Genomic DNA, 12,828 nt, shown 5'->3' on the forward strand with positions numbered 1-12,828 from the left:
TTTGGTTTATTGTCTCCTGGGGTCGGGGGTGGTTGTGATTGGAGTTTCTTTAAAGGGGAGAAAATTCGGCAGGATTTGTCCAGCCAGGAAGCTGCGTGTGCACCGGCTCTCTCGAGAAGTCCGCAAAGTGGGGCCCAGGGGCTTCTCTGGCGAGAGGAAGGAACGTCCTCCTTTTTGGTCTAATGAAATCTGTCAGCCTTTTCAGCTGGGGTCTGTTCGCAGCTTCCTTTTTCAGATATCCATAAGAATAATCAACGGCAGCAGTGGCTCGATCTAGAGCAGATGTCCTGTGCTCCGGACTTAGAACCAGACTTTACCCTCCAGGGCCAGGCACTGGTTGGGGCATCAGGTTGGCTAACTCGGGCTTTCCCCCCAATTCTTTGGATTCTCCTGGATTCAGAAGGAAGTTGGGGGCGAAGGGTGGGTGCGGGAGGACACAGGAACGGTAGGGGGAAAAAATAGCCCAAATGGGGTAATATTGGTAGCAGAGCCTGGTGGGGAAGGAGAGCTGTCAGAGGCCTCTTGGGAGCCGGGAGCCCAGCGCAGGGGCCCCGGGTGCCTAATGCGCGTGAATCCATAAATATCACCACGATAGATACTATAAATATAAATACAGGAAAACACTTAAGATCAGTCCAGCGCTTTTTTCTCGGCCCCTTCTTTATTGTTGGTCCGGGAGTAAGGCTCGAAGGCCGAGGAGCTCAGGTATCGGGCGGAGAGTTCTTGCAAATTCCCGGCCAGCGAACCGGCCATTGTCAACGGGGCGGAGGAAAGGCGGCTGGCGACGGATCCGAGCAGCGAGGGCACGGGCAGGCTGAAGAGGCCGTGGCCGGCGGCCGGTGCGCCCGCGTGCAGTCCCCCTGGCCCGGTGGGCCCGGGGCCCGGAGCGCCTCCCACGGCCGGCGGGTGCGGGGACGCGGCGCCTGCGGGACCCGGGGCGGCGGCGGCTGCCGAGCCCGCGGCAGAGCCCGCGCCCAGGGCCGGCAGGTTGGGCCCGCGTAGCGCCGAGCCGAGTGCGCCTGTGGCGCATGGCGGCAGCAGCGCAGGCAGGCCGGGCGGCGACAGCAGGCGGCCCTGCTCCAGCAGCCGCAGCACGCTGCACGTGGCCGCCGTCTCCGACACCACCGAGCGCAGCTCCGAGTCCTTGCCTTGGTCCTTCTTCTGCTTCGTGCGCCGGTTCTGGAACCAGACCTTCACCTGCGCGCCGGGCGCAGGGAGGGTGGGAGAGAGGGGCAGAGGGAGACGGGCGTCAAGGGGAGCGGGCTCCCGGAGCGCGAGGGCTCCAGGGGGCCCTCCCCCAACTCCAGCCAAAGCCCCAGTCCCAGTCCCAGCCCGAAGAAGTCAGGCCGGGAGCTGCGGGGCGGGTGGGCGGGGCGGGGAGTCAGGGCCGCCAAGAGGGGGACACAGCTCCCTTACGCTGCGCTTCCGGGTCATGGAAGCAGGCCTAGGCCAGCCTGGGTTACAAATAACAAAGAAATAGAAATGTCCACGACCCTAACTGGAAGGAAGACCAGAAGTTATTTCACTGGGCTGCCGCACTACCCGCAGCGGGACTATGGATCAGTGCTGCATAAAAGCCCGCATTTCCAGGAGAAGGTGTAAGGCCTAAAGGATGCAGTTCGGGAAGTGGGAAGTGAGGGTGAATGGGGAGGAGAGTAGCCCAACTGGCTCGAATTTAGCCCCAGAGCACTACTCCTGTTGAAGGCTACGAGAAGCTACTTCCTGCTTGTTAGGGTCAGACTGACTATGAACTAGCAGCAAGCAGGCCATAGACTGAATAACTGGTGCAGGATGAACTTTATAGGCCAAGCTTCCTCGCCACCAGGTGGATCGAAAGGGCTGAGTGATACCCTTAATTTGTAACTCAGCTGCTCTCCATCATGAACTTTGGAGTCATGGGAGGAAGTCAGTAGGCTGGAGTGGACTAAATTCTCTCCGTCAACCTCCCCTCTTACTTCCTGTTCTTCCTTTGCCCCTCTTCAGGCCTAGCTGGTGGCCCAGAATGGAGTTTGGCAGCTCTAGGGAAAGGTTATTCTGTCTAGATTTTGTAAACTAAGAGGGATGGTGGCTGAGAGAATAGGGAAAAAGCTACCATGCCAACTCAAATTCGAACATCCAGTATGTTCTGTCCTTGATTCTCAGCTTTCTGCCCAGATCCCATACCTAAAATGCTCCCCACCCACTTCAGGGCTGGGCACAGGTCAAGGGACTGGTCCTCAGAAAGAAATATGCCTTCCGTAGGCCAAGCTGGTACCATGCCCTGGGGAGGCCCTAAATGAACCCCACAACACAAAGCTCTCAGGCCGTAAAGTGCTCCTGGGCCCAGAGTTCACGCGGTCAGCCCCAGTAGCATCATATGGATTTCATGTAAAGGAGAAGACCTCAAGCACAATTGTCAGTGCTGGCTCCCAAGGCCCCAGATCTGCTTCCCATCCCATACCTCACACATCACTGGCACTTAAGACAGGGTCTCCTAGGTGCCCACAGTGGGTGCTCAGGGCTGGGAATGGGGCTGAGTCCAGCTCAAGACCAGGGAAAGCCTTAAGCATTGGGGCAGCCTAGTCTGCAAAGGCAGATCTCTGGAATATGCAACTTTTTGATCCCTAGTTGTCACCCATGCTCTGGAACAGGGGGCTTTGGCCCTAGCCCCATTCTTGCTGAATGGGCCTGGGTGCTGTGTAAGGCTAGGGTCTCCAGAGGGGGTGTGCCTGGAAATCTGGCCAAAATGTTGTGGTCAAAACAGGGGCAAACATTGGTTCCTCCAAGAGCAGAGACAAGCAGGGAATTCTCAAGACTGGGGTCCAAAAAGAAATCCAAAAGGATAGGATTTGGGGCCTCCTGGGCTAGAGGCCAGGAAGATTTGGGGTGGAGGGGGAAAGGGATGGCTTAGGAAAGGGAGAAAGCCATCGCCCTTTCTTCCCCATCCTCCTTATCTTCTCCGCCTCACCTGGGAAGCTCTATCCAGAGTCAAGCTAGGTGGTGAGGAAGAGCTGGCTGGGGGTGAAGGGCAAGGAGGCTGATGCTGAGCTGTGTGCAGCCCGGCCGCTGAGTACCTGGGTCTCTGAGAGGTTGAGCTGCCGAGCGAGCTCGGTTCTCTCCCGGCCCACCACGTACTGGCAGCGCTGGAACTCCATCTCCAGCCGGTAGAGCTGCTCCGCGGTGAAGGAAGTGCGCGTCCTCTTGGGCCGATCCAGGTCCAGGCCCTTGGGCAGGATGATCTCTCGGATGGACCCCTTGGCATCTGGGGAAGGGGAGATAATCAGGCACAAGAACCCTCCTGCCTTCCTCCACCTCCCCTGGCCCGAGCTGGCTCCTGGGACACAGTCACCAGCAGCCAGCAGTCCGGAGGTGGGAAGTCGGGCTGCTGGGCCTGCAGCCACAGCCGGGGAGCAAGGACGCTGTATGTGCTTGGGGGGTGGGGGGGGTGGGGGGACTAACTCCACACAGCTGATGGGAAGGGGAATCGGACTTGGCCTTTGTAGAGCCCTCCGAACAAGGGAGAAAAAAAAATCAATTCCAAATCGGCTGACGTTCCTTTTGGTCTGGGGGCCTCGGCTGCGTGGACTGGGTCCCCTGTAGCTTGAGGGTCCCCGCACTGACCAGCTCAGATCCTGCCGGCCCCAGCTCTGGAGCATGTTGACCAGACCGCACTCCGGCGGTTCCCACCCCCATCCCGGGGTCTCCTTCCCTCCCGAACCAGGGCGGCGGAAGGAGGAGGGACCGAGTCGGAGCCGGCAGGGCCTGGCGATCAGTTGGCGGGGGCGGCGCCGGGCCGGGGCCGGGCCTCACCACCGCCACCGCCGGAGCCGACCGCACGCCGCGCAGCAGAGCGGGGTCGAGGCCAGCACTAAAGCGACATCCGCGGCCTGGCAACCCAGCTTGGCTGCTTCTCCCAGCGGCGGCGGCCAGGCCCGAGCGCGGCGCCGGGCCCCTTGGCCCAGCGCGCCAACTGGCCTGGCCGTAGCCGGCGGTCCGCGACTGTTCTCCAGCGCCCGCGGCCCCCTCGGACGCGCTCAACTCGCCAAGGTGCGGGAGCCCGCGAGCGGGTTCCCCGCAGGTCCTCCAGTCCGCAGGATGCTAACAGGTCCTCCAGAGTTTCCGGCTTCTTTCCCGGGTCGGAGGCCGCAGCCTGGATCCTGGGCCCTCCCGCACAGTCCCTCGGCTACCCCAGCAGCCAAACCGGCGGGGCCTCTCGAGGCTTGAAGGGATCGAAGCTCCTGGAGAGCGCGCGTCCCAGGTGGGAATCCCCAGCGGCTGGCCGCACCCGGGACGGGGAGGGCCAGCAACTTTCTCCTAAGTCCCAGGAGGCAGACCCACCCGGGCTGCCGGGGTCGGTGGCGGCACGCAGCTCGAGCCCCTGAGTCGCCCCTAAAGAACGCCCCCCGCAGCCCTGCCCCATTCCTACCTCGGACCAGGATCCGGCGGCAGTAATCCGGATCCGCGGTTGAATTGGATTTACTTTTGTTACAATCTTCCGCGGCGCCCGACGCAGAGAAGGCGCCCTGCGGTTCCTTGAGGAAGGCGGCAGGGAGGTTCCCCTCCGCGCCCTTGCTCTCCCGGCTCTCCTTGTGCGCATTCTTCGAGACCCGGGCAGCCTCTGCGTCCGAGTGGCACCGAACGTCCATTTTGTCTCGTTTCCCGAACATAGGAGAGGCAAGAGCAACAAAAAAAAGAAAAAAAGGGGGGGTGGGGGGAGGAGAAAAAAAAAGCAGACGGGAGACAAAACCGCTACAATGCAGCCCCTACGCTCGGTCCGGAGAGAGGCAAGCGGCAAGAATGAATGCCCCCGCGGGGCGGCTGCGGCGGCCGCGGGCAGGTCAGCGGCGACCGCCGAGTGGCGCGCTCGCGGAGAGGCGGCGGGTCTGGTCGTGGATCCCGGTGGAGCAGCGGCGAAGCCGCCTCGTCAGCGCCCGCGTCCTCTGAGCACGTCCACTGTCCCCAGCCTGGCGATCAGGTAGCGAGCAGCGCAACTCCGAATTGCTGCGGCTCCCGCCTATTACTGAGACTGCGAGTAGCAGTTGTCCGACACCCGGGGGGACGCACACTCGCTGTTGCAATTGATTACGGGTAATTTCGCAGCCTCCACGTTTCGGCTACCTCATGAATACACTAAATTGTTTGGATAATATATCAGACCGTAATGGATGGTTTCTGTCCTTGTCCCCAATCAAGTAGGGGTTTAGCCAGTGAATAAACGGAAATGATTGGTCTTGCTTTCAGGAAACACACAATCAAAGACCCACACTTCCAGAAAAACTTTTGACAAGATTCATCCTGAACCGTTAGCAGGCATTATTAACTTTCCCTTTGCCTTTGACCCTCCTGCTCACACACTGGCTAGAGGGGTTTTCTCCACACTCGACAGATAGAGCTGAATGAGGATGGAGGGGGGAAGAAAAACAAAAAACAAAAACCCTTACACACCCTGCGGCAGAAGAAAGCAGTCGCCTCTAGGAGGGGAAAAAAAGGGGGGGATGGAGAAAAAGTTTTCCCCAAAAGTACTTCCCCCACCCTCTAAAAAGCCAAGCTTTCGTCCCAAACAACTCCTTAACACACCTCGAAGCTGACAGCCATCTTAAACTGCCACCTCTCTTCATTTAGTTCCAGTTGGATTTTTTCATGCCTGCACCTCCAGCAGCCCTGAGGCAGCCCATTCAAAGGGCAGCTTTGTACTCAGAGAGTCCAGCAGGAGAGAGGGGGAGAGGGAGAGAGAGCCGAGAAAATCTGAACTGTGAGATTTGCTTAAAAAAAAAAAAAGTTTTCCCCTAGCTATTTCATTGTCTCTGCTACAATATCTTTGAGAAAAGCAACAGCCAGTAATCCAATAAGAGCATTGATTAGGCCACAATGATTCAATTCAAGCGCATGGCCTTGTGCAAGGAGCATGCTCCAGCCCTTCTCGTCACCTTGCCGGGGCAGAAGCCCTCTCCACGCCGCTCTCCCCATTCATTCCTTTATGGGAAATGCGGAGCAAAAGGAGTGAAAGATGGCAATTATCTAATTGGACTATTAACAAACAGTCCTCTGAGTGCGGCGGTCTGGCGTGGCTCCTGGGCGGGGGAAGGGCCGTGTTCCCTGCCCTCATTCACAAAGAGTGCAGGGGCCGGGGAGGAAAGGGGGCTTTTTAAAGGGCGTGGGGAGTGGGGCGGGGGTGGGGGAAGAGGAGAGGTGGGAGGTTTGGCTGAGAATTTTTCCACACAATTCCAAGAATGGGGGCGGAGGCGGGCGGGGAAGGGGAAGGGGAGGGGGCTGGAGTGGGGGTCGCGGCGAGCCGGTGGGAGAGGGGGAGGGGAGGGAGGGAGGGGAGGGGAGGGAGGGAGGGGAGGGAAAGGGGTAAGAGTGTGTGCGGTGGGATCGGAGGGGCTCTGCCCGCCGCTCCCTCCCGCCGCCGCCGCCGCCGTCCCCCAGCCGGACTCCAGCAAGCATCGGGGGCGGAGATGATGAGGGGCCCTCAGCCGGCTCCTTTGCTCTCTCCCCCTCCCCCTTCCTCCCCCAGCCCCTCTGGCCCCCAGGGAGAACCCACGCTCGGTCCGGTTCTGGGGGGCGTCTCTGTCCACGGAGGCAGACCTTGGGCTTTTACTTTATTTCATTGGTTGGGGGTTGTGTGTACGTGTGTGTGTGTGTGTGTGTGAGTGAGCACGCGATTGTCCCGAGCTACTCTCCGCAGGGCGGCGGGCTTCCCGGGTCCCCAGCGGACCGGTGGTCCGTCAGTCCTCCTCCGCACGGGCGGCGGCCCTCCAAATCCCACGCCAACTGGGCCTCGGGGTGGAAAGTGCCTTTGAGTCCCGGCTCTCCCGGGGCTGTCCGGTAGGGACGGGTGAGAGTGGAGGGGGGGTGGGGTTCTTGCGGCCGTCCTGTCCTGAAGATGTGGCGTGGGCTTGGGACAAAATCCAGCCAACTCTCCAGTGACTTGCCGCAAAGCTCAAACGCCCAGGTTGGCGCTCCGAGGCCCCGAGGGCCTCACTCCCTCGCTGGCCGAGCCAACGCGGGGCGCCGCCGCGGGGTCTCCCGCTACCGCGTTGACAGTGCTGGTCCCTGGGATTCGGGTCCTCCTGTTGAGGATTTGGGCGGTGGATGGGGCCCTTGTTTACCTGCAGCGCTCAACCAGAGTCAGTTACTGGGGCCTCCGCGGGCGGGGAGATGTGAGGCCCCAAATTCCTGATCACCGACCCTTCCCCGCCACCTGGAGGGTGGGGCCTCGAACTCTCCAGCTGGCTCTGGCCAGGGGTCCCACCCCAACCGCTCCGGGTCCCCAGGAGGATTGGGGGCCTCTTTATTCCCTCCGGAGACCTCCCGGCCGCGGAGAGTCCAAGATCGCAGGGATCCTCCCCGGCCGCACCCAGCTTCACGGCCCGCAAAATCCATGCTTATACCTGCGGTGCCGGGTCAAAGGCCCAGAGGGGAGTCTTTAAAAATAAAAATGCCCAACCCACCGCCTCATATTTTAGGTCTAGGAGAGTGAACCAGCCAAGCAACGAACTGCTGCCTGTAGTAAGGACGCCCTGGTGGCTGTCCCGGGGTGGTGGCCCGGGAGATCCATGGCCACGTTTCTCCCGCACCAGAGGATACGCCCAACTGTGACCAAATCCCAGATACCGATTTGAAGTTGGGCCTCGGACACTCTTGCCCTCCCCCGTCTTGTAGGGGATAATAGTGGCATATTTTGTTATATAAGTGGCAACTATTTACTGAGCAGTCAGTTACCAGGTGCATAAACTCATTTCTTTAACCTCTCGGCCAGGGAGGCACTAATATGCCTGTTTTAAGTTTTCAGAATCTGCCAGTGTTGGTGATGTGTGTCAAAGAGATACAGAGCAAGGACCTTAATGTTAATGCCAGGAATCCTGAGTATTAGGCATCAACTTACATGAATTTTATCCAGACAGCAAGAAATACAAATGCAAACATGAAATTCTTGTTTCTGATAATGCTGTTTATTTCTAGCCATGAGCCCTTCTTAGTAGTCTATCACCCTCCTACATCAAGCTGCCCTGGACTGAATAAAATGCAGTTTTTTCGGCTCCAAACCTACTGAATGAACGTCTACGAGCAAGGTCCTGGAATGTGCGTTTCTGGCTGCCTCCCCAGGGGAATTTTCCACAAGTTAAAGTTGGAGAACTACACCTTTTAAAGTTAGCTTAAATTAGGAGAGCTTAAGTTGCTAAGCTTCCTGAGGACAGGGAGTTCCCCCCTCCACCCCTTACTGGAAATGCAAATACTTATTGGGGAAGGGAAGACAATGGGGCATTATGGAGAAACAACCAGTTTAATTAAGCAGCCAGTTACCAAGAGTCAGGAAGTGTCAGGACCTGGGGCAGGACCCAGGGTGGCCACTAAATCATATAGGCCTTCTCTCCACATCATCAAGGACAAATCCTTAACCAAAGGAACCCATTGGTCCTGGCCATGGCTCTGGGCTGGCAGCACAAATGGTGCTGTTGAACGATGCCCTTCTATGTTCCAAGCCCTTGAAGTAAACAAATTCAGTAAAGAAACAGACAACCCATAAGCTGGTTTTGCTTTATGTTATGCATAGTACTTTTTTGTGACTGGATTAAAATTCTATGGGCATCCATCCAGAAAAACCATGACAGGTTTCTGAGAGGAGGACAGAGTGGAGATGGAAGACCTGGGATGGAAATTTCAGAAAAGCAGCAGCTGCTCCCAGAAAAAACTAAAGCTGTGTGTCCATTGGCAATGAAAGGAGAGAATCCAGTCATTTATTTGGATAATCTGAGACAAGCCTGTCTACACAACACATGAGGACACAGGGCTGCTCCAGGTAAAAGTGTTTTATGCTCTTGACTAAATGTGCCTCCCTCCCTGGTACCCTTCCCGATCCCACATCGATGTCTGCAGGTGCATACAGACCCAGAATAGAACTGTAGAGATGGAAGAATTTGACTTGACAGATGAGGAAAATGAGCCTGGAAAGACCAAGTCACTTGTTAAGGATTAGACAACTAGTTAGTGGGGGCATCTGTGCTACAGTCCTGGTCTCCTGACTTAAAACTGCACTCCCACCACCACCCAGTTTTCCCAGAACCTGAACAAAATGAATGTTCTCTCTGGAACTGATGGAACAGTGCCATATAAATTAACTACATCATAATCTGAGCCTTGGGGGTGTTTTTCATATTTCATGCCTCCACCTTGTCACTGCAGCAGGAAGTAGGATCAGAGGTGCTACACCTTGCTTCCTTTTTCCGTCTTCATTTTTTATTTCAGAAAGATGTAGGAGGGGAAAACAAGCTGGCAGAAAAATCTGAGATCGCCTTAGATTATAAGTGGCTTGGGAACAGCATAACTTAATGTCCAAGACATCATTTTAAAAGAACTGCACCAGAGGAGATAATACAACCAGAAATTAAGTTTCTGTAACAATGAATCAGAGTACCTGATAATAATGACTAATTAAAAACAAGAACATCTAGTATTTATACAGAGACTTTCATCCCAATCAAAGTTGCATGTGGTGATGAATTCAATATCATCTAATTGTCATTATCCCCATTTCACAGAAAGTAGTCAGGGCACTGGAGAAGCAATTGACTTAAGAACTGGTGCTGAATATCCAAAGTGAAAAATACAGCCTTACATCCAGATATTTAGTTCCCATTTTAGCTAAAGATAGAGTATTAGCCAAAAGGCAGAGAGCTAAATTCTGAATTATTCTGACCACATTGCCAGCAAATAATCCCACTGGACTCCATTTCTCAATTTTGTATTTTGTAACAAGAAACTAGGTTCTTTCAACTACTTTATATATTTCGTAGGTAGAAGCAACATACAATTTTTGAGTTGGAAGGGGCCTTAGAGTGGTATAATAAACAAACAGGGCTCTGGGGTCAGCCAGGCTGTCTGATTCTTATGTTCCTATCTCAGCTGCACTACTTACTAGGTGTGTGGCTTTAGGCTGGTTACTTTGCTACTCTGTGACTCAGTAGCCTATCTGCACAATAAGGGTAGCCCTACTACTTAGCAGGTTGTTTGTAACATAAGCAAAGTGCTTAGAATATTGCTTGTCCCATAGCCAACACTGTGAATAAATATTTACTATTACTATTTTTACTTGCACATTCCCCATAGGCCTAGCACTTGTTAGATAGAACCAGAGATAGCAAAAAGAACCAAGAGCCAGACAGAGTAACTGAAAGGTCCAGATAGTAAATGGCAAAGATAATTGGCTTCATACTGATTCAATACTATAAAACAGTAATGAAAACTAGTATTTAGTAAGGACTTACTGACTGCTATAATCTCATTTAATTCTCATAACAACCCTTTGAGAAAAGGACAATTGCGTATACCCATTGTGTTGGATTAAAAATGGTCATAAATTCTTTGCCATTCCTCCCATCAAGAGATAGAGTCTATTTCCGCTTCAGTAAATGTGGCCCGTGACATGCTTTGATCAATCAAATGAGGTGAAAGTGACACTGTGCCAATTCTGGGGCTAGGTCATAAACAGCCCGAACAGATTATGTTCTGGCTCTCTTGGAACCCAGCTGTTGTGCAATAAAGAAGCCTATCTAGACTACTAGAGGAAGAGAGGCCATATGGAAAATTGAGTTACCCCAGCTGATAGCACCACCTTCCAGTCACATGTGTGAGGCCATCTTGGATGCTGCAGCCCAGGTGAACTTCCAGCTGAATGTAACCTTATAAGGGATCCCAACAGTTTCATGTGAGGCAGGGATGAACCATCCATGCAGAGCCTTGTCCAAGTAGCAGAATCTTGAAAAAATATATGGTTGCTGTTGTTTTAAACTACTATGCTTTGGGTGGGTTTGTTATGCAGCAATAGGTAACTGAAACACCCATATTTTGGATGAGAAACTGAGGCTCAGAGAGGTTAAGCAACTAGTCCTTGGCGTCACAGCTAGGAATCCACAGCCTGGATTCAAACCCAGGACCATCCTAAACCCAAATTCATGATCTTGACCAATGAACTATATCATGCCTCCTAAGGAATAACCAAATTCTAAAGAATAGTTCATAAGTTTATTTTTGTAATTTCTCTATTTTGTAATTTCTCTGTTTCTAATAAAAAACATAGCATGTCATTCTTTTTTTTTTTTTTAGCATGTCATTCTTAATACCAAACAGAATAAAATTGTTACAGCTAGAAATGGAACCAACGTGGTCTTTGCCAAGTTCATCATCACTTCTTGTAAATTGAATGGGGCTACCTCACTGGGATGTACCTCAGGGTACAAAGCCCTAAATTACTTTCTCTTTTTATTAAAAACTAAAGATGCAAATGAACATGTTCTGCTCTCACCTTCAGGAAATCAGAGGCCCATTTGCACTTAGGGTGGTAAATGGAAAATGGCAACAGGTGCTTGTTGGCTGTGACATTCTCCAGGTGAAGCATTCTGGGAAAAGGAAAAGAAAGGCTGATTTTGTTACATTTTCTGGATCACAGAGAACTTTGAGGTTTTCCAGGAAACTTGGCTTGTAACTTTGTATCTTTCTAAGAGGAGTACATTTGTATTTCAAAACGTCTTTAAACCCATCATTTTCTAAAATTTCTTACTGCCTGAAAAACTGCTGGAGCCATTTATTCAACAAGCAGGTACTGACACCTACTCCATGCAAATCTCTAAGAACTCCCTGTATCAGAACTGTAAAGTGTTTTTATTTCAGTGTGCAAGAATGCTTGCCCAGAAATCACTTATTTTGTAAACCTCATCCCATCTAGAAGAGAGCCACAACCGGAAAAGGATGAAGACAAGGCCATCAAGTAGTTAAAATGCGTGTATCAAAGAGTGTAAATTACAACCTGGGTTCTTGGCTTATAGGAGACCTTCTCAGTCCCTCATTCAAAGCCTATTTACTCTTATTTTAGGACTAATTCTAACAAACCTAACTCTCCCATTTCCTAGCCTACAGAAGATTAGAGACATCAAATGGGAGGGGAAAGTACTGCTTGGAGAGAGAGAGAGAAAACAGACCAAGTAACTTGAAATATCGCAATCTGGGGTGACTTTGCTTGGACACAAGTAACTACAACCTCAAGTGCTCTTGAGGGCGTGAAAGCAGTAGAATGCAATGTGACAGTGGATATTCAGGGAAATGACCCTCAAAAGATTAAATTGCGTTTTTGTTTAAGAGGGCAGGGAAGCACATAAAAGCTTTGAGAAACATTTTAATATAAAATTAACTCAAAAACTACATGTGTGTCACACTGAATTCCTTTATAATAAGGGAGAAATCACTGTAAGTTTGAGATGCAAAATTATATCAGTGTGAAAGCAATGCAAGCAATATGGACTTTCCTTCATTCTCTACTTAAAGATGGCAGAAGTGAGATCATTAACACAGGAATACAGAACTGAGCATGAGCATAGTTTTATTCCCAGATGTTTTGTGTTAGATCCCTGCAACACAGCCAAAGGGATCAAGGAAAGTGGAAAGATGAATTGACTCGTCCAAGGTCACTCAGCAAAACCATTAGCCCAGACAAGAAAAGAGGACCAAAAAGGAGGGAGTGCCTGGTACAAGGTGGGGCACTCAGTATTTGGGAAAAGAGGAAAAGAAAATGAGAGGACTCTTAGTGTTTTTGAGAGGCATTTGTTCTAAGAGTTTGCCAAGACTCTCAGCTACAGCAAAAGTGGAGAACTGTGGTCACAGGGTCACAGATGGCTGTAACTGGCCTGGGAGCCCAATGTGACCCCAGAAGGAGACAGGAACACTTTCCATGTGATGAATTCTGTAATGGTCAGAACTAACACACACCCAATGAGATGGAAGGGATGACATTTATAACCAGGAGATGTTATAATAAAGTGCGTTGAGTAACTCCTAATACTACTCACTACTTAG

The 12,828-nt window shown here is 52.5% G+C and overlaps 1 protein-coding gene across 1 annotated transcript; it reads right to left on the reverse strand.

Moving 5' to 3' along the window:
• Window positions 1–514: 514 nt before the first annotated feature.
• VAX1 (ventral anterior homeobox 1) lies at window positions 515–4,646 on the reverse strand. Its single transcript, XM_060126465.1, has 3 exons — window positions 4,406–4,646; window positions 3,054–3,241; window positions 515–1,197 (listed from the first exon to the last, which is right to left on the reverse strand). The coding sequence occupies exons 1-3, from the start codon at window positions 4,644–4,646 to the stop codon at window positions 631–633; spliced, it is 996 nt and encodes a 331-aa protein (XP_059982448.1). The 3' UTR covers window positions 515–630.
• Between the last annotated feature and the right edge of the window lie 8,182 nt (window positions 4,647–12,828).

The sequence above is a fragment of the Lagenorhynchus albirostris genome, chromosome 16 (assembly GCF_949774975.1).
Source record: "Lagenorhynchus albirostris chromosome 16, mLagAlb1.1, whole genome shotgun sequence".
NCBI classification, from domain to species: Eukaryota; Metazoa; Chordata; class Mammalia; order Artiodactyla; family Delphinidae; genus Lagenorhynchus; species Lagenorhynchus albirostris.